Raw genomic sequence first — 21668 nt, 5'->3', positions numbered from 1 at the left:
AATTTCATATAGAAGAGGACACACCTAGTCTAAGCTGACTCACCAGTGATTTACTTGCATGTGTCACCGTCTCTTTGCCTCTGTCATTATATTTTCCAAAACCCACACATTTGAAAGTCAGGGTTGTTTGTACTCGATAACTTTCATAAATATTACAGGTGTTGTCAGGTTATTGTTTATAAAAGACCACCATACCTTTGTTTGTATGAAAGCAGGCAGATGGAGAAATAAACTGTCATTTTTTTTTAACAGACGTGTTTTGTATAAATGAATGGAGTATTGCTTTTAATGAATAGTTTCACTTTATGACACAGGCAGTGAGATAGCCTACAATTTTACTGTCTCAGTTTACACAATAGTATCATCATTACAGCCTCCCCGCTCAGACGCGTTCCTACTTGCTTAATACGCTTTAATGCAGTGTTGTTGTGTCATATGACCGACATGTATCACGAGCAAAGTTTCCCAATCTTATAGATGATAAACAACAATAGGTATCAGGTCATCAGAATAAATACACTATAAAGATAAAGAAAAAGCTAAAAAGACATGTACTAGGCACTACTAGAGAGACAAAAAGAACTATAACACAGAGGGAGAAGAATTAAGACAAAAAGCAACTATAAAGAAATGTAAAACAAATACAAAGAGATGTAGGAGGTGCAGAAGAACTGAAAAGGACAAAACCAACTACAGAGAGTGAGATAAACTCTGCAGACTAAATGCAGAAGTGTTGTTGTTTGTGCCCAATCTGTGTGTTATCCCAGTTGAGTCTCTGTGTGGTTTTGTGGGGAAATGCCCCTTTAACCAGAACATGAATGGGCCACAATGGAGGACACAGGAGGGCTCGGTCGCCGCGGTCACGAGAGCTGTGGGAGAGTGACGTCACTTTCCTAAACCGGGCAACTGCCGCTGAGTCCCGGAGAGAGAGAGAGAGAGAGAGAGAGAGAGAGAGAGAGAGAGAGAGGGACGAGCACGAGCAGCTCAACTTTTAATGTATGCGAGCTGAGTCGAGCCAGTGTTTGAGGAGCTGCTCCTTCTCCTTCTTCTTCTCTTGTGCATAAAGACGGCTCTGCTGCTTCCTCACCGGCTCGGTTCCTCATCTGGCTTTTGTTTTTGGCGCAAGGAGCGGGTTTGTGCGTTTGTTTCTCGTGTGAATCCACTTCTTCTTCTTCTTCTTCTGCGACTCCAAATACAACACATAACCGGGTAAGAGTGTCCAGTGATTTCATGTTTTCAACAAACCCCCCTCCCAAAAAAAACCCGGATTATTAAGTATCTGTAACAAGTCGCTCGCGCGCATTCCCGCGGCGCTCTTTCAAAGAGATCAATGGGATTTTCAAGTGTTTTGTGTTCAGTGATCACAACGATGGTCGCGCGCATTTGATACTTTTTTTAAAAATGTGCTGCAGCTATGGTTTAATCACGATCGAGCTTCATTTGATGAGGCGCTGCGTGCAGAACATGCACAGGTTACTGGAGTTTGACCAAGCATGTTGACGTTACTGGAAAGTTTACTGCCAATGCTTTTGTGGTATTTTGCACTGTTAACAGTTGCACATGAGACAATAACACATGCATAATATGATATTTCCTAATTCTTAAACCACACATTCACTGCTTGAACTTGCATTGTGTGGTCGACAGATTTAATTCAGTTTTATTCTAAAATGTTGCTCCTGGAGGAGCCTGCAGGTTTGTCCACCTACTGCACAATAACACATGCAGTGTATGTCCATGTAAAACATAATACACTCCATAGCTCGTGCTTTGTGTCTGCAAACCTTTCAGAATACGAACACTGGAAAAAATAGGGATGAGAATCAGCATCGATAAACATGTAAAATCCAATACAATCCAAACTCCTATATATCGCATGCTTCACTCTGTTTGTTGCACAATGTGTGTTGTTAACAGCTTCATACATTCATAAATGGTCTAAAATCACTGTATCGGACTAATTAATATCGGCATTGGTATCAGACACTAAAAAAGTGGAAGCATCTCCACTAAACCTTTGTCAAATGCATTTTTTTTTTAGCTCAAACCAAAGATGATCAGTTTAGTTGCAAATAAATCAGAAACATAGTTGGAGCAGCCGCAACGCAAGCATTTAAAATGATCCCCATAGAACACAACTACCTGTTCTCATCGCTAAGAGTCTTAAATTTCTGACACGGTGCTTTCAGCTGAAATCCAAATAGGCACAGAGGACCCCTGGATTTAACAAAAAAGTGAAGTAAGCCAGCTAATTTTTGCCAAGAACACTCACCAGGGGCCAAAAATCATCGACAAGGTCATTTCAGGAATGGAATACAAGACATTTGCGAAGGCAGTTATAGTCCAAAAATACAGTAACCAGACGTCCCCGAGGGGTTTCTGGGGGATTTGAAACATCCCTGTAGGAAAGCATCCAAAGCTGGATGACTTTTCCAGAATCAGGTTTAAATAAGAAATGCATGTGTTGTATTGTGCTAAGTACATTCCCAAACCGACTACTTTTAGTACCTATAATTGTATTAAACCCCTGGTATTTGTTACAGCTGAATGATGATGTGTCATTATGAAGAACACATTACACGTTTTCATAAACACGTCAGGCTTATCAGCTAAATGTTGATTTACTGCCGAGTCTGCTGCCACATACACTTCCTGACTGACGGTAACGTTTGTAAAGAGTCTTGACTGAGTCTGGCCGTTCAGCCTTTTCAGACAAAACGGAGCAAATGTTGCACGAGTTTAAAAAAAAACATCTGTATCGTGTTTTTCTTCACAGCCTTCACTGAGCGAGTAAAGTGAGTGACTGCATGGACCGGGCTGAACATGAAGAGTCTTAAAGCCAAGTTCAGGAAAACTGATGTAAGTACTGTAACATGTGTTCATGGTTGTGTGTGTGTGTGTGTGCACATGCACACCGTCTGCACGGCTGAGTCTGTGGATGTTCGGCGCGAGCAGTCGCCGATGATTTACGACGGAGTTTCCCGACCCCAGTGGCTTGTTGATATTTGTTTAAAGAAAATAAATAGTTTAATGACAAATAAAATAAATGGGTTTGCAGTCGTAAGCTATAAACAGTGAAGTCATACCATGATTGAGTTTCACATGATGACCTTTCACCTCTAACTGTACGTGTCACGGGAACTTTCAAGATCATGATTTGTGGTGTTCAGTTCAGTTTCACTTGAGAATGAATCCAACGAAGGCAACGAGCGACTCCGCACTGCTCCATATGAGGAGCACATCTTAACTTATGACTCAGCATTTTTGGGAGAAGACGTTCTCCGCATTGGTTTCAGTCAATCGTCGGTCACAGTCTACACTCACAGGAAGTCAGGCGTCTCCGCAGCAGTTGAATCATCTGTTGTCACGGTGACCCTAATGACACAGAGTCAAAAGGCAGACCGTTAAAAAAAAAAAAAAAAGTCTGGATGACTGCTGAATGGATGGGATGAGTTTCAGAGGGAATTGTGGGAGTGTCGCAAAGTAGAGAAGTGGGGAAATAAATGAGACTCTTGGTTGATGTCGGCAGTTTCCATGAGATTAAGAGTGTGTGTGGCGAGGTGGTATGGGGAGGGCTGGGTAAATAACATACTCCGTTGAGAGGAGACCGTCCCACAGAGGAATACTTTGGTGGAATACATATCTGCTTTGACTCAATTATAGCCACAGCATACTTTACTGCATACTTGACTGCATAAATGGAGCATGGATTATTGTCGAGGACCAGGCTTGTGCGAGAAGAGGAGAGGGGAGGAGTAGAAATCAGATCCACAGAGGCCGAGAGAACAGTGAAAACACTTAATCAGGAAAAGAAAAAGCCATGCTGCATTTTTTACACGGGCCTACAGTGTGTCCTGATATTAGTAAATGATTGCAAATTCGCTCAGCTATGTAAGGGCAGCACAATAGCGTCCATTGTTCGAGGAAATGTTGAGTCCAGGATTGGGGCGGCAAAGGGCAAAATCATTCCTCGTCACTGAGCGGGAGAAAAAAAACGGAACGTGGGGAGACTATGTCACCTTTAGGAAGGTGCGTTCAAGTCAAAGCTGTGAAATGACTGAGAGACTGATGTTTGCCACAGTGAAAACCCTTGTCCTCCCCGAAATAGCCAGTTGTAGGCGGTCTGAGAGCAGAAAGAGCAGCAGTGGATGTGAATGTTGCTTAGAAACATGACAGAAGCCGTTCAGAAGTCATACCATGCCACTGCAGACTTCACACCCACGTACACCGTCACAGTCAATAACTCTTGTTTTTGTGTTTATACACTGTTACTTGGAAAAGAAAACTGTGTTCCGTGTATGTATGTACTCCATTCAACAGCATATTTGTCTGCTGGATTTTTGTGTCAAACTTTATTACGGATATAATTTACAATCTCTGGAGTGCGACTGTACAATTTTTCCATGTTCACATTTGTTTTGTACGCAGGGGAAACTCGAGTCAAACAGTGCCGCTATTGTGTCGTTCACTTAGTGAGTTAAATAATACACACACACACGATTAAGATTTGCAACAAACAAAAAAAGGCTACAGAAATCAGGAAGTTTATCATTTGAGCCAACTTTCATTCCTCTGCTTTTTTAAGAAACCCCGAACTGTAATAAAAAGAAACTATCTCATTGGTTCTATTTTAGGCTGCGTATGTCAGTGACAAATTACCAAGGAATGTTCTCCCCCCGAAAACCAGCCCTTCACTCTTTTTTTAAAACAAAATAACAGAAACTTAATGCTCTCGTAAATAGTTTTTTTTTTTTATGAAGTCAAGACATTTCCAGATAATGTGTAATGGAATACGTGTGTGTGTGTGTTTGAGTGTCAGACCTGTACTAAACGCCTGAGGATTGTCGTGCTCAAGGCAGCCAAACCTTTAGCCAAGCATCTCTGCAGCACAAGGTCAAAATAAAGGTTAAGTGCGATAAATGTGATGAAGAACAGGAAAACAGACACTGGCACTAAATGTACAGCTGTCTGATAAGGTGATGAAATCAATCCAGGAGTGTATGTTTTTCTGATTTAAGGAGGTTTATTGGTTCAAATCCTTAAAACCTAGACAGACCATAACATACTGTAGTTATCAATTCAAGTATCAGCTATGCACTTGTATCGTTACTAAAACAATGTTAGTTTTCTATTACTATAGCACCTCCTCAATGTGGGCAGACGAGTCGACATACCATGCACAATCACACAAACTAGTCGAGCAAAGTGGCTGTTTTCAGTGGAACTGAATCATTAGAATCAGTTAGTTCAGTACTGCTTGCATGACCTGAGCACAGACTCCATCTGACACAGTCACTGAGTTAAAATATGGCAGGAGGGCTTGTGATGCGGCTAATGGTATAGAAAAAAAAAAAATAAGTCCACACCTGTTTCTCGTTTTTTCAGCCGTCTATATTTGAATGCATCTCCCCTATGAGTTTCCACTGGTTGAGACATTTTTAGAGGGGTACTGAGGCTTGTTAGGCTCAGTATAGTTCAGTATTTCTGATGATATTTCTGACCAAAACATACACGGTTTATGGACAACAATTGAAAATGTATTTTGGGAATATTCTGGCTGAGCCATTGTTATCTGTGGTTGTATTTAGTTCACTCAACTTCTGAAGATACACCATGGTCATTTTATTTCTTAATATATACTACATTTATTACATATTACACCTTTAACCCAGACTTCACAATACATTTGGATGTTAGGATTGCTTTAGCTTTCTTATTTGAATAATTTATATTCCATTTTCCATTATATTTAGAATGTTTTTGATGGTCATTATTCTTTCCATACAGTTGATATTGTTATCTGTGTGCTTTTAAGGGCTAAGATCACATTAAAGGTAATCTATTAGGCCGCTGTACCTGATGGCGTCATCTACGGAGCTTCAGGTGATTTAATGGTAGGAAAAGACCGTACGGTCAGGTTGTATGAAGTATCCCTTTATATCCTTTACCAGTGGGCCTGATTGTTTGATAATAGTAATCCCCTGCAAAATGACAGACTCAACTGAACGTGTCACCAGGTTAAGCGGATCAGTTTCCTCAAACGCTGCCCTGTGATTGCCCCGCATGGGTAAGTGGTGTAAAACAGCCGCCTACCATTAAAGCTGCTTGTGCAGTTCCAATCTTTATAATAAATGGCATAAATGCTGCACAAAGATTAATACACAGAACACACACATATGAGACAGCAGTGGTCGTAACGGTATTTACTTCTGCACAGGAATCATCGTGGCTGTGTTAAAGTCTGACTTTTATCCGTGCTGAATGTGTCTAACAAAATACTGCAGAGAAGTGTTGCTTTATCAAAATCCATGAGCAGGTGTGTTGTTACGCAAGGTCAAAATGAATCAGCGGAATTCTTTTAAGTGTGTGTAAGAATGCGTGTGTGTGTGCTGTGAAGCATTCACAAGACTGCATCTGTGTTTCAGACAGAGCATTTCTCTGGCATACATTGATTCAATTTTGGGATTTGTCGATGGATTATTTCAGCTAATGATAATGTGGCCAAACAGTCAGTTAAATAAAGCAGTTTATATGTGTGTGTGTGTGTGAGAGGGAAAGCAGTGTTAAAGGCAAGCAGACGGTGTAATCTGGTTTCTGGGAATAGGTTTGGCAAACAGCCACACAGAGACTTACAGACATGTTGCTTCAGCCGTGTCTGAACAATCAACTGTCATAAATGGATTTGCCGTGAGCTGCACTCATGATATTGGACAAGAATGATTCTCTTCATCATGTACAAATTAGTCCTTATTTGATGCCATTAAAATTCAGTTCAATCAGTGTCACTTCATACTGAGAGAAAACCTTTGTTAATACAGTGATTTAAGTATGTAAATTACACTGCACTGTGTCTACAAGTCGTCATCATTTCCTCCCCATATCCTTTTAATTATTATAAATCTGAGTTTAATAGTAGAATTGTTGTTCAAACGTGGTCGGACAGCTGAAAGTGATTTCATGTGAATGTTTTTAAAAGACATAGTTGCAATAAGGCCAAGATTTAGCTTAGTTTCATGTCACAGTGGCTAAAGTATTGTTACTGTAGGTCCTGATTTTTCTTCTCTCTTTTTGAGGGTATTTTGTGAAAGGGGGAGACTGGGGGAGGCAGACATGCAGCAAAGGCCCACGAGTTGGACTCAAACTCCAGTCACTGCAGTCGGCCTCAAATGATCATTTTCTCCATACCTCAGTTTTAGATTTTGGATGCATTTATTTGTTGTCCTGTAAAAGTTGCGCAATGATGCAAATTCAGTCAATTTGTCCTTGAATAAACTCGATCTTTTGTTTGTGAGACAATATTACCCCCTACATCTCAGCTGTGTAAGCAGAACTGATCTAAATGAGTTAATTTGCCTCGACTATTATCTTACTCTGTCTTTAGCGCTGTCCTCCAAGCACAGTAATGACTCAACCGACACGCACGGCCTGTCTTTGCTGTTTGTAATTATGTCTGTACTCTATTGTTGACAGCAGTTCTAGTATTAAAACCTCACCCAGCCCTTCATATACTGTCACAATACTAAGCTGATAGACTAAGCAGGATTACTAATGGCCTTCGTACATGTGCGCGCACACACCTTATCATCCACTCTGTGTGGATTTGAAGTGTGGATTATGCCGTCTCCTCTCACTCTACACAGCTGTTTCACGGCTCCAGGTTGTGCGGGGGTCACGACACTGGACTCTGTACTGTAGCAGCTCAAACAACTCTTACTGTAACTGCATCTCTGACACCTATAGGATTTGAATTTAGCTGTGCAAACACTGGTGAAACAGACTCCTCCTTATCAGGAGTTGTGGAGTGTGTCTGCTGGAGCACTGCTCTGAAATCACACACTGAACAACTCCAAAAACCTTTTCTGAAAAATGCCTTGCGTGACATTAAACTGTAATATTCCCTTTGGCTTTTTTTAGCACGTCAAGGAATATTTAGCCATGAGAGAGAAATGTCACAACCTACTTTTTCCATAAGAGTTGAAACAGAGCACAGCCACAGTATAAAAGTCATTATATAGTAACCTAATAATGTAGTAACCTTCAATTATAGGTTTGTTTTTAACTGAAACTCAGCCCTTAAGTATCTCCACTTGGCTCTGTTTGATTTGGCCCAGGCTGACTTGGTTTGGCATGGAATGGTTGCTCCTGGCTGGGTGTAGTGAACGGGGATTAGTATGGAGAGTGGCAGTAAAACCTCAGGAACAGCCCATCAATAATCAGGAAGCGAAGGGAGGGGGGTGTGTCTGTGCGAGTCTGTTCACACTCACTAAATCCATTTTGTATTCAGATCCCACTGAGACACCATGCCATTTTAAAATCAACACTGCTGAGAGGGAAGAATAAAAGCGATATGATATGCATTCACGACACAGAAATCAGACCATTGGAAGTCAAGCCATCCAAAATAGAGGTGAAACAACTAGGTTAGAACATTATTAGCCATTTTGGCCTTTAATGTTCTGTCATCTTTCAAGGGAAAATCACAAACATCTTATTTCAGGGAGTGACTTCCTACTTTTTTTGTTTTAATAATCATTTTATCTGAATATGCTTCGGTCTTGACTGCTAGTTGGCAGTCGCAGAAATCAAAAGAAGAGTGTTCTGGTGTGAAGTCAATCAGGAAGTGAAAATATATTGAATAGCCACCAGGGGGTGATCTCCATTAGATTGGAAGTATATGGGAAAATTAGCCCACTTTTTACTTGGTTTTAAACTACTGCTTGGCACGTTAACATCGTCAACGGCAATTAATGGCAATAATGACGTCAAAGTTAACACACATTAACGCATGGTGTGTTTCTATGATGAGTGAAGCTGCATTAGCTCCTTTAGCGCCATTAGCGCGCCTACAGTCAAACTGGAGTGGTCTGTTTGGCAGTTGCAGAAATCAAAAGAAGAGTCTTCTGGTGTTAAGTCAATCAGGAAGGGAGGATTATTGAATAGCCACCAGGGGGCGATCTGCATTCAATTGGAAGCATATGGGAAAATTAGCCTAAACTGCTGTAAACATGGCCTCCATTGTTCAAGTTGTGCAAAATAGATGACCAAGCACATAACATACAAGTGTGATTGACAGCTGGCATCATCAAATTGGAGCCTGGTTGCAGGTGATGCCTGTTGCAAAATGTCAACTTGGTACAAGTTGGTACACTTTTAAAAGAGGAATTCAAATTGTTATGAGTGATGTAACAACTGCTTGTAACCATGGTGCTTAATGAGACTCCTTTAGTGGAGATCTGTGGTTAACCCTTCAAAGAGAAAGAAAATATAGCCTCATTACCTTCACCAGTAGTTATTAAGTATGAATGAATAATTTACGAGCGGCGTGTCACTTTCTCCAACCTGTCTCATGTTTATTGAGGAGATAAGGAAGCGAGGCGGGGCAAGTAGAGAAGGAAAGAGAAGGAAAAAGAAGGAGGCAGTAATGGAATATTACGGAAGAAGAAGAAGAAGAAGAAGAGATGATTTGTGTAGGTTGAAAATGTTGGGTCCATGTTGGTGTTTTGCTGATGCTCTGTGGTGTGCGCGGCTCTGTCCACACTGCTGGGTATGTAAGAGCAGTCGTTTTTTAATATTGCTTACACACACAGACACACCTCAACTCCGGAAATACAACAACACTTCATAAAAAGGCTTTTACTGCAGCTATTAGTATATGTGGTATTGTACCATTTTTAACAGCAGGATACTGTAATACTTGGTACCATACACCACTATAACGTTCTCATGCTAAAGTATTTCCTCTGTCCTTACAGTAGCATATGCGCCGCACACACACGTCAAGACCAACTATGCGGCAGAATTAATTGCCAATCAGTGAACTGTTGATTTTATCGCTACAGTGTGTATAGTGTTAAGTGTCACTTTCGATTTTTACCATGTGGCCCTCTCATGCACACACACACACACTCCACAATATAGAGTTTAAATGAGTCCAAGTTGGGGCAAAAGAAAATAACTTTGGGGTTTGTTTAAACATGGATCCAATTAAAACAGGAAGCAGCCACGGGATCTGTGTGTTCATTATCGACTGTGTAGTGTGTACATGAACCACAGATATGAGGCCACGCAGGAAACCTGCTCGTCAGCAAACACACACACACACACTGTGCAGTCTGTGCATGTGTTTGCATGCTCATTTATGTAGGTGTGTGTGTGAGTGTGTTTGTGCATGGGCTTGTTTATCGTCTGTTTCGGGTGTGAAGCCACTGGTGATGACGCAACATGCTCGTCTGCTGCTTTGTGTTGGTGCTTTTTTTTTTTGTATTTATGGAGGATTTGTCTGTGGAGGACGTTCACTGTGAAGTTTACGCCGCAGTGTGGCAAGACTCCACGTGTCTGCGGACACATTGATGAAGTAACGAGTGCAAAATGAAACTCGCCCGCTGATAATGACGGCGGCAGCAGAGAGATAGACGAAAGCAGATAAGGTGAAGGGAGGAGAGTTCGGCTGAAAAAAAGTCGAGGGGAGGGGAGGGAATGGTTAAGAATAACGAGAGGAAACTAAGGAGGACTGGAAAATGGAGGACAAGATTAGAATGTGAAAAGACTGAGATAACGAAAGAGAAGCAAGTGAGAGAAACTCTATTTGAGTAAGGCTCCCTTGCTCCCAGCTAAGGTTCAGACGGGTTGTTTAGTTTGGCCTGCGACGAACAACTGGAACAATATTCACACTAGGAGATGGATGGAGGGAGGGGAGGGGAGGGCTTGACTCACTTCACCTGAAAAAACGATGAGAACTTCTCTTCATGAGAAACGTTGTTGGCGTCGTCGCTCTCTGCTTGATTTGCTGCGAGAACTGTTTTTCACTCGCAATACGTTTTCTCCGTGTGTTTTTAGTGCTTATGTGATGATTTAAGCGATGGAAGCGACAGGACGCAGTTTTATGCACACGACTGTTAAGTTGAGGTGCCGGACAAAGAGCGCGTCCTCTGAGATCGACACAGCGGTCAATGAAGCTGCGCTATTTCATGTTTTATCGACCTGTGTCTCTCTACAGATGTGAGCGCTAGAGTATATTCTTGCCCTACTCTACTGACTTTATGGCAGCCCTCGAGTGTAATGAGGCTGGTCGCTTTCCAAGTCCAACAGTGTTTATTTATAGGGCAGGAAAGGCTATTTGTGTTCGGAGGAAGTGTTGCATGAGGGCCGTGTTTCACTGGAGGTCTTCTTGCACCCATAAATGACCTAGTCTGGGCTATTCCATCTCACTCATTAATCTTTACAAAAGGACAATAAGTGTCGTTTCAATGACGAGAAGAATATAATGACGTTTATTTCAAGAGTTCCAGCAGTATATCTGAAAACAAAAGTTACAAACACAGCTGGCTGATACTCGTATTTACAGCTTTACGGCGTCTAAGAATGAAACGAGTACAATGGCCGTCATGGCCAAGAGTCACGGTGGCCTCACAGTGTTCCTGTAACACAGGCTGTTTATCAGAGGAGCACAAGCGAGGCAGTAAAATGAGACGTAATTAGACGGGTCAAAGGGAAATGTTTTGAGTAGAAGTGGAATAATGTGAGTTTATCTACGGCTGATACTAGAGTGAAGTGAGGGCAAGGAGGGCTGATGGAGGACGTGGTGTGTTTGTGTTTTTCCCCTTTTCTGTAGAATCGTGTGTGTGTGTGGAGGAAAAGGACAGAGAGGAAGACATTCACCCTGTCTTCAACCACACCACATATATCCCAGGAAATGCTGAAAGACTCTCAGTGTTATAAAGACAAATGTGTTTTTAAGCTGCTGTAACGACAACATGGGCCTGTACATGGAGAATATATTGAACTTTTGCTCGTCATTTTATCAATCATGTAAAACCCATTTAGTGCTGAAATGAAATTGCCAAATGAGAGAAAAACTAATGCATTTGTCAAAGTCCAAATATATATAATAAGGCAGCGTCTTTTATAATGAGAACAACCATCTGGTCTTTGTTAAAGAGTTCTGACGACTACTAACTCTGCTATTGTGGGTTAAGTTTCAGGGGCTAGTTAGGTGCGTGCGTTTGTGTGCGTGTGTGTGTGTTTATATCTGTGTGTGTGATCCAGAGGGCAGTAAGCGGTTTCAGCTGTGGCCTCCAGAGAAAGGATGTATTGTTTGAGACCATCTGAGCATCTGCTTTGTTGCAGATAACAGATTTGGAAGTGAACAGCCACTGCTGATCAAAAGCTATTGATACGTCTAGATGCGTCAAAGTCTCTTTCCTTCACTATTTCTTTTCCCCTTTCTTGTCCTGCACATTGTTCATCGCTGCGTCCTCTCCTCTACTTCCTGTCTGCGCTGCCCGACTGTCTCTATAAACAAAGATTATCCTCCTCTAGAGTCAAATCGGTGTTGTTTGTGTGTCCTTCCTGGAACCAACTGTGAAGTCATGACAATCTTGCGGTTTCCTACTTGACAAAACTTCACTTTTTGCTCTCTGTTTGTCTCTTTGAGCATTATCTGTGGACATAATACTTCCTCAGATGCCTTGTTTTTTGTTGTTTTTCTTGCTTTCTGTGAGTTGCTTGGTGCTTCAGTCAAAATCTATGATTTCCTGACAATTACTGCAAAGATCACCATGACATTTGTGAGGGATAGATCTCATTCCCAGGATTATGATAACCAGCAATTTAAATGCCTCAGGCAGGTCAAATTTCCCTTGAATAACACTTTAATCCACAACAAGTCATCTGGAAAAGTCATTCTCAGATTTCTATGAAATTTGTCATGGATATGCTTCATCATTTTTTCTAATCTTTGGACTTCCTGGGAAAGGATTAGTTTTTTTTCAGTTTCACCTGAGTTGTCTCTACACTTAATTACTTCATGCTTTAGTTATTTTAAATTAACCAATAGGCTTTCACTTCTTTAAAGCATTTGTATTAGGAGAGTCCCTAATTTATAGTGTTTTAAAACATGCTTTATCTGTAGTTCAACAAATATGTTATTTTGTCTTTTTTTTTTTTAACGGGAAAGGTTTTCTAAGGTAAATGTTTTCTCACTTTATTCCGTCTTCAGTGAGTAACTGAACTCTACAAACACAAGGAATGTAACAGGAATCACCACTTCCTGATCTTGGTTTATTTTTCCTTCACAGAACTGAGAAAGTTCAGAGAAACTGAAAAAAAAAAGGAGTGTTTATGCAAAAAGCATCAGATTAACACACTTGATGCACATCTGTTTTCTTTGCGATGTTGGCCCCAGATTGTTGGACATGAGAAGCTGTAATTCCATAATTTGTTTTTGGGACAATAATAAAGCAAAGTCACCACCTGTTAGACACATGTTCTCATGGAGGAGGAGGGTGCCGAAGGAAAGATTGAGTTATGGAGGAATGAGTCTAAAGTAACGGATATTAGTAGTAAAGCAGTTTCTTTGACACATCGCTCACTCTTGTCGCTGTTCTTGCTGCCAGCCTTAAAGCCTGGACAAACAGGAAACACTTAGTGTTATCAGTGAACTCTTTGTGTGTCTCTGCAAGTGTCAGCCTAAAGACAGAGAAGGAACAAACACTACCGTCCACACCCTGATCCCATTGTAAACACACTTATCGCTGCAGTAGACGCAGAAGAAGAAGAAGAAGGAACAGAACAGAAAGCAAAAGAGGAATTGAGATTCCTTTCACTTTTTGGAACAAGACACAGAAGGACATTAATCTATATGGGCTTAAAATCCCAGGATTACAGTCAACATAAATGTTGGCTAAACTTACAATTTATAAGCATAAAACAGACGTTTTTGGGGCTGAAATTCATCATCATTATTATTATCACTATCACTTAATAAAGATGTGGCCTCGTCCATGTTATTGTATATTAAAAATAAAGTGTAAAAAACCTCCAAAATATTCAGATAATTTAAAGAAACGCACCAAATCTCTACAGCACAAGAAGAGGAACGAGATCATGTTTGGCTTTGGTTTCCCCTCAAAAACTTACCTCGACTCAGATTTAAATAAGTAGATGCTCATTACTGCAATGAAAAATCTCTTGAAAAGTTTATATTTTAGATTCTTGACACAGCAACCTTGGCGCTGCCTCTTAGATAAAATAAAACCTGTCAGGTTGTGTATACAGTGGTTTAAATGTGCATACACTCAGGCATGTTTCAACTACAACATGAAAACAGCTAAAATATGAAGATTGTGTTATCAGGTATAAGCGTAAACACTGATTACCATTTCCTGTAGGGATATAAACAGTCTATTTTTAATATGTGCTACTTCAATGAAAGTAACAGACTACATTTTGAACTATTTTGTCTCGTCTATTCTTAAAAAGCACTTTGTTTCGTTCCACCATGTTCTGTTTTAGCCGTGGTCTGCATGCGTTGATTTTGCACCATTCATGATTATTTCATCAGCCTCTGTGTGTGTGTGTGTGTGTGGGTGCAGCCGAAACTGGCGCAGTGTTTTCCGCTCCACTTAAACCTGTCCATTACAATGTAGTCTAATGCTATGGGTGTCTTGCTGCTCTGTGGTCATGGCTTGATTTTTTTGTTATTGTTTTTTGTGGCCTATTAAAATCATAGAGACCATTAGGCAAGATCATGCTGTAGAACATCAGTGCCTCCCCTGTCATGGAAGGGGGGGGGGGATTTACCTCAGTAGAAGTTTAGTTAGCTGGTGGTGTAGTTAGTTTATTGTCCCCTTGGGGTAATTTGTTTTCACAGTTTCTGTACATTTGCATCAGACACACAAAGTAAAAACTGGTATTAGGCTTCTGCTGAAGTGGGTTACCTTTGAATCTCCTTCGTGATGGCAGGAGTTGGAAATGATGATTGAGTGTGTGTGTTTGTGTGTGTGTGTGTGTGTGTGTGTGTGTGTGTGTGTGTGTGTGTGTGTGTGTGTGTGTGTGTGTGTGTGTTGCGTGTGTGGTGTCATTGCTGTTTTGTTCCCGTAAGGTTTGTAGTTTTTAGACCAATAATTTATTTATGTGTTGGTTATGGTGTTGGTTTTTACAGTGAGCATGTTAAGTAAACTGGAGCGGTATAGCAAGATGGGTTGGACAATGCTTGTAATAATATTACAAGCATTGTCCAACCCATCTTGCTATTATAGTAACAGAAGAAGGTGGGGGCCATCATGAAGGCCCTTACACTACCGTTCAAAAGTTTGGGGTCACTTAGAAATGTGCTTATTTTTTACAGAAAAGCAATGCTTTTTCAATGAATATAACATTAAATGAATCAGAAATACACTCTATACATTGTTAATGTGGTAAAAGACGATTTCAGCTGAAAACGTCTGGTTTTTAATGGAATATGTACATAGGTGTATAGAGGCCTATTTCCAGAAACCATCTCTCCAGTGTTCTAATGGTACATTGTGTTTGCTAATCGTGTTAGAAGACTATTGGATGATTAGAAAACCCTTGAAAACCCTTGTGCAATGATTGCTGGTTCTTTGACCAAAGGGCAAAATTATTATTTTGAATAAAAATCATTATTATATAGATAATGTAGATGTATATCTCATCTTGTCAATGTCTTGACTATATTTTCTATTAATTTTGCAACTCTTTTGATGAATAAAAGTGTGACTTTTAATGGAAAACCCCAAACCTTTGAACGTTTGCATATTAATTGATCTTAATTAATCTCAGAAGTATATGCAGTCATCAAGCCTTTGAGAGTGACAGCTGTGATGAGTCAATCTGGAGAATTCAGACAATGTGTAGGTGTTGAAAGTCTGTTTTCGCTCTCATATAAATTCCTGCGTGTAATTATACATAACACAGTAATAAACAGTGGCAGTTTGGCCCGATAGAAAAAAGGGAGTGTTGACTCTACTCGCAGGTTCAGATGGGGTGAAAGCTTTTGCACAGTGGTAAATATCTCTCGAGCGGATCATTGCCAACAAAGTGATGTGGGACAGTGGGATCTTCCTACTTTTCTTTTTGCACCAATTGTTCTTTTATTCAAAGCATCTGACAACAGGCAAGAGCTTGAACAGAACATTTTAGAAGCAAATGTTGGTGCAGAAAACGAGCAGTCTGAAGTTACTGGTAGTGTTTTGTAATCACAGTGCAAACGTCTGAACCAAGAAAATATATATATGCGAACGCACAATCCTGGACCTACAAAGTTTTTAAATGCGGCACCGGTCCATGCCTTCTATTTATGGCTCCCTTCACTTTAAAACCACACTCTAACTCTCTAATTGCCAGGTTACTTCTCTTACTGTCCTGTTGGGTCAGACAGGTTTGTGTGGTTGACCACCTTTCATAGCAACGCTGTCCCTGTCCCTGTCCTCTGGGTTCATTTCAAACGCCTGTATTTTTCCTTCTCTGAAAGACATTTCCCAAACTGCTTGACTAGCTCAGCTGAGTGTGATTACACCAGTGTTTTTTTTAAATTTTTTATATATATCTGGCTGTGTTTGCTCATCCAACAACAAATCATCTCAAAGCATAAGTTAAATATTTGCTGCTCGAGTGGAAACTGGGGAAACCATGGTTGCCATTATCAGCAGGGAGCATTTTTAGGGCCTGGGTCGTACGTAATGTGCTCTACGTCTGCAGAGAGCTGCTTCTCATTTCCGCATGTGCATATAAGCCAACAATTCCATTCATACTTAATACTATAGTCAGTCTATACTTCTATGCATGCATGGGTATTCAATCTCATACTCCATTCCAGTAGCAGCAATTTCACATTTGTATGCCCCTGTGTTCTTTGAGAGCTCTTCTTTATTGTCTCTATTGAGAAAAAAAAAGTAGAGCGTGGCACCAAACATAGCGTGTGGTTCGTGTCAAACCAAACTGCAAGAGCGCGCAGATTTGTCCGCGTGGACCAACAAGGAAATCAGCAGAAGACGACGTTTACATCACACAGACTTCTGCGCACACGCAGATGTGGAAAAGTATGACCCAGCCCTTATTCCTGCGCTGCTGCATGTCGGTGTGTGGAAGATGATGGCAGAACTTGTGCAGTACTTACAACAGACACAGTGTCAATGATTTTGCATTTGATGGACACCAATAAACACGGTGAATCTGTATTAATTCACTGGATAAAAATCAGCTAGATGTACAATCACAGCTTCCACCTGTGACTGTACATAGTCATAGTAGTTTATACATATAGTAGTTTACTTACAGGGTTAGAAACTTAAAAGAAGATTAATATCATATATAAATATCGCCAGTAAATATTCAGATGGGAGAAATACGTTTATTTCTTAAATTACTAAATTATGTGTTTCATTGGTTTTGTCTGTAGTCGCCTGATTTTAGACTTACTCTTGCATCACCATCTGCAGGATCTGATCACACATGTTATACATAGACCGCCATGTACATAAAGAGGCAGCAGTTAGTTCCAGTGTTCCTAATTTCCACATAATAGGATTAACAAGCTGCGCATCTGGTTCAGTTTAATATTGAACTGTGTAAAACAGTTCACTCCAGAGGTGGCTTTAACCTCCCTCGTCTTTGAGGATTTTGGGTAAAAGTTCGGCAACTGATGCACTTTTTACTCTAAGCGCCCTCTTCTATTTTCACTCTCATCTTTGTCCTTTCACTTCTTCCACCGACTCAAAAGTGCACCTATTTTTAGTACATGATTGCCTCGGCGCCTTTCACGCTGATTAAATAACACATGACTGTCTGACTGTATGAAAATCATGAGACTGTGGGAGAGGAAAATCCAGAGTGCACACCTCTGCGAACACAACGGTCCCCATCCACCACGCTCCACTGGATCTGTCCTGTATAACTTCAGCCATCTCCTACAGCGTCACATTTCACGGCACGCCAATCTTTAGGGCTGCAACTAATAATTATTTTCATTATTGATTCTTTTTTCTCGATATATGAATTACCTCTTCTTCCCTGATGCCCCCGTTTTTAAAAAATAATTTAAAAAAAGTTGTTTTTAGACCAATAGTAAAATTAAATGGGTTCAAATAATTTGGAACCTAAAAAATCTAAAATGGCACAGATTGTGCCAAACTGTGCCAAACAAGAGAACGCCCAGACATCTCTTTACTAAAACCGCTGTAACTTTACTCTGCTTCACTTCAGCAGCATCGGACTTTGCACAACTCCTGTCCACATGCTTTTACATGACCTCCATGTGTTTAAGCTCCTACTGGATATTTTAAAGGTGATATTTACTTTAAAAATGCAAGTGAAAAAATCCTTAATTTGTACTGCGTTCCACGTGCATTTACTCTGATACAGTGTCATCTACAGTGAAACGTACACCTCTGGTGGAATCTCACAAGTGTTATCTTTATTTTGATACCAAGATAATCCACATAGAGCTTGTAACTGCAAAGATTTACTCTATTTAGTTTCTGCATGTTATTTTCGAGCTGGGACTCCAAAAAGAGGGTCAGGGAAGAAGAGGTTAAAAAAGCTCAAATGGATAAATCGATTATCAAAATAGTTGCTTATTAACTTATTATTATTGAGCACAATAGATCTTCCAACCTCACAGACAAACAGTGAGCCAAAGCAAATGAAAAATGAACTTTGCGTGAACGGCTCTTGGATATTTTGGGATACTTTAAGTGCAGTATGTCCATTTCTACCGATCGCAGACTGTTGAGCACCTGGTCGATTCATCACGTTCACGTTGCTGTCAGTGCTCAGCTGAGTGTTATTTCCAGTCTGTCAGGGAATTTTCCCGTTTTACACCGCCCCCCCCCCCCCCCAAAACATCATCTCACCTCTGGCTGTAAGGCTTTGAAGAGCCTGCATCACAAAATGTCTCAGATATCACGATGTGATATCACCTGGATAAGAATGACTTTTCCTGGCATCCAAGATTATCCGACCTCCACTGTGTCATCTTCAAATCAGTCTAACTTACAAATCACTGACAATAAATTAAAGTATTTTCTATCCCCGTCTTTGTTAATTATGACTCTGCGGCTCAGGCTGTCATCCTCGCTGTTGCAGTGACAGAAGGGAGTTTTATCGACTTGTATTTTTTCCAGCAGCTGTGCAAAACGCATTGCATTGATTGCATTCGGGGGGATGTTTGTCACACTATTTACCCCATGTATAGCTATGTTGGCTCAACGCTCTCCTCAAATAGGATACAGTTTTGACACCACAGGTATTTATGGAGCTCAGGGGGGGAGCTCAGCTTCTCTTCATGTGTAGGTCACTGGGCTATTAGGTCAAATTTAATACTGTGTTGCACAGGTGGTTGCACGCAGCGCCGAGAAACGCACTCACGCTGCCAACATGTTCTGGGGTCCTTGGGTTCAGTTCGCCTCACGTCAGTGAGCAGGCTTTTTTCAGTGCATCCCCTTTCATAGATGTGATCTCTGCTCAGTGAGCTGAACTCTCTTGGGTCCAGATTGCGCTGTATACTGTGACATTAATTTACAACCCATGTCGTTCTAATTTTGTAATAGCTCCATTTACACAAAATAGAGGTTACTCTATGAACTCTATGATTCTTTTACATATATCCTATGGCTTAAGAACCTTGAAAGTCCTGGACAGGAAGAGAATAAAGTACCACCACTGTCAAATTCTAACCGAACATAAGATTTTAAGTTTTGCTTTTTTCATTGGTCTTCAAATGCCTGAACACTGCTCCTCCACCCCTCTGCAAAACAATGACAAAGACAAAGACATCAAAGTAATAGATCTACCACCCTAATAAAAGGTTGACCATACGTTTTATTTTCATATATTATTATTATTGGCAGATATATTTGGCTATATTTTCTTATCTCCTTGATCTGAAAAAGTAAAGCAGTTTTAAAGCAGCCGGTGTCTGCACTGTAGTGCATTTATATTAGAGCTACTCCATTAATCAATTATTAATCAATTACTAAATGAAACTATTTTCATAATTAATTAATCAGTTGGAAGCTTTCTTTCACGATTAAAACAAGATTTCTGATTGTTTTTAGCTTATTAAATGTGAATATTTTTTCTTCGTATCTTTGCTCCAAATATCAAAGAAATCATTAAAAACTGAATCATTTTGGGTTTGTGGACAAAACAAGACATTCATTTCCAGGTTTGACGAACACTGCTCAACATTTCTGATACTGATTTCTGATATTTCAAGGACTTGACAGTTAAATCAATTATGAAAACAAATAATTACTTGCAGCTCTAATTTGTATATTATTATAAGTATTATATTAATTGAAATATCTTGTATAAAATAAATATTAAACAAATGTAAATCCATGCATTAGAAAAATACAAAAATAGTGAAGTTTTAGTGACTCAACTTTCTCTGCCTCTAATAGAAAGCAGACATCTCAGGCCACAGCAATATTCAGCACAGATGTAGATGTTAACTTTCAAAAACGTAGAAAACGCAAACTTAAATCTTATAAAATGAAGGATCAATTTTTGTATAATTTAAATCAAAACCAAGCCTTGCTCTTGTAATATGCTTTCCAACAAATGACCACACGGTGGTTTACAGACATTGTTCTTTGATATTCCTGGTTTCACTTTCCCCCGCTGTAGTTTTTCGACCCATATTTGTCTTTATATGGTGATTGTGGATGTGTTTGTGTAAGAAGATTGCGTTTTTTTGGCCAGAGGTGAACGCAGTGGCAGGCAGCGCTTTAAAGCTCACTGTGCTTCATTCTGTGCCATCAGTCTGTGCTGCTGCGAGATGATCTCTGTATGACATCATGTGCGAAGCTCTTCCGATAACTGACTTCTCTCCAACTCAGTACCCCATCAGCAAAAATGTGTGCGTGTGTGTCTGTCTATGTGTGTGTGTGCGCTCACATATGGACACAAATATTTTGTGTAGGCCACTGCAGAGCCAGGAAAACATTCTCTCCCTCTGAGCAACATTACTCAGATTTTGGGCATCTCAGCCATGTTGGCTGCAGAATAAGAATTTGCTAATGTGTCTGTGTTAATGTCGAACACCAGCGCCTCAATGTTAGGAATGTACACGTAATTATTAAAGACAGGGTCAATAGTTGATGCAACTTTAGTTTCTCAGAATTAAAAGCCCTTCCCTGCAGCAGCCACCCTGCAGTCTGTTCTCTTGCATTAGTAATCCACGTTTGAATGGTCACTTTTACTATTGCACAACAAATGTTCTGTTGTTTTTTACTTTCAGCATAAATACACAAATTGAAATGACGATGTAATATGAATATCAACGATTATGATTCAGTCAGCACCTTGTGAGAGGTGGCGGAAGCTGCTCTTTAACCGATTCAGCCGTCGCATTTCAACTTAAATCTCTTATGGCAAGCCGTTTGAGCATTTAATCCATATCCTTGATATCGGACTTAAGGTCCATGTACTAGTAAGCTTTTTGTCCTCACAAGGTAAGACAATTTGGCACACTAGTAGAACTACTAGGGCTCACTAGTAGAATGACTGTGTCTTACTATTAAACTACTGTGCTGCACTAGTTACACTACTAGGCCCTACTAGTAGGCATGTGTCATGCACTCGTGGCCTCCTGGACCCGTACTTGTAGTGCCAAAATGCCCACTAGTAGCACTAGTATGGCATTTTTGACCTCACTAATAGTACTAGTAAGTACCAAAATGCCTACTAGTAGTATTAGTAAGGTATTTTTTACCATCGATGTTTTGAAATTGTCTTACTAGTGAGGACAAAAAGCTTACTAGTAAATGGACCTTAAATCCAATATCTGGGATATTGAATGAATGCTCAAACGGCTTGCCATAATCTCTTGCATTTCTTACCCAAATAACGTCTGAACAGCACAC

The 21668-nt window shown here is 40.3% G+C and overlaps 1 protein-coding gene across 1 annotated transcript in view; it reads left to right on the top strand.

Annotated features, from left to right (window-relative positions):
* Positions 1 to 1163: 1163 nt before the first annotated feature.
* rai14 (retinoic acid induced 14) overlaps positions 1164 to 21668 on the top strand; it is a 40329-nt gene continuing 19824 nt past the window's right edge. The window contains exons 1-2 of the mRNA XM_083902541.1: positions 1164 to 1209; positions 2777 to 2859. Of these exons, the coding sequence (XP_083758667.1) occupies positions 2824 to 2859 (36 nt within the window). The 5' untranslated portion in view covers positions 1164 to 1209; positions 2777 to 2823. The remainder of the gene's footprint in view (positions 1210 to 2776; positions 2860 to 21668) is intronic.

The sequence above is a fragment of the Microchirus variegatus genome (genome assembly GCF_963457635.1).
Source record: "Microchirus variegatus genome assembly, chromosome: 16".
Lineage (NCBI taxonomy): Eukaryota > Metazoa > Chordata > Actinopteri > Pleuronectiformes > Soleidae > Microchirus > Microchirus variegatus.
Note: the sequence above shows the minus strand (reverse complement) of the source record. Positions and strands in the feature narration are given on the sequence as shown.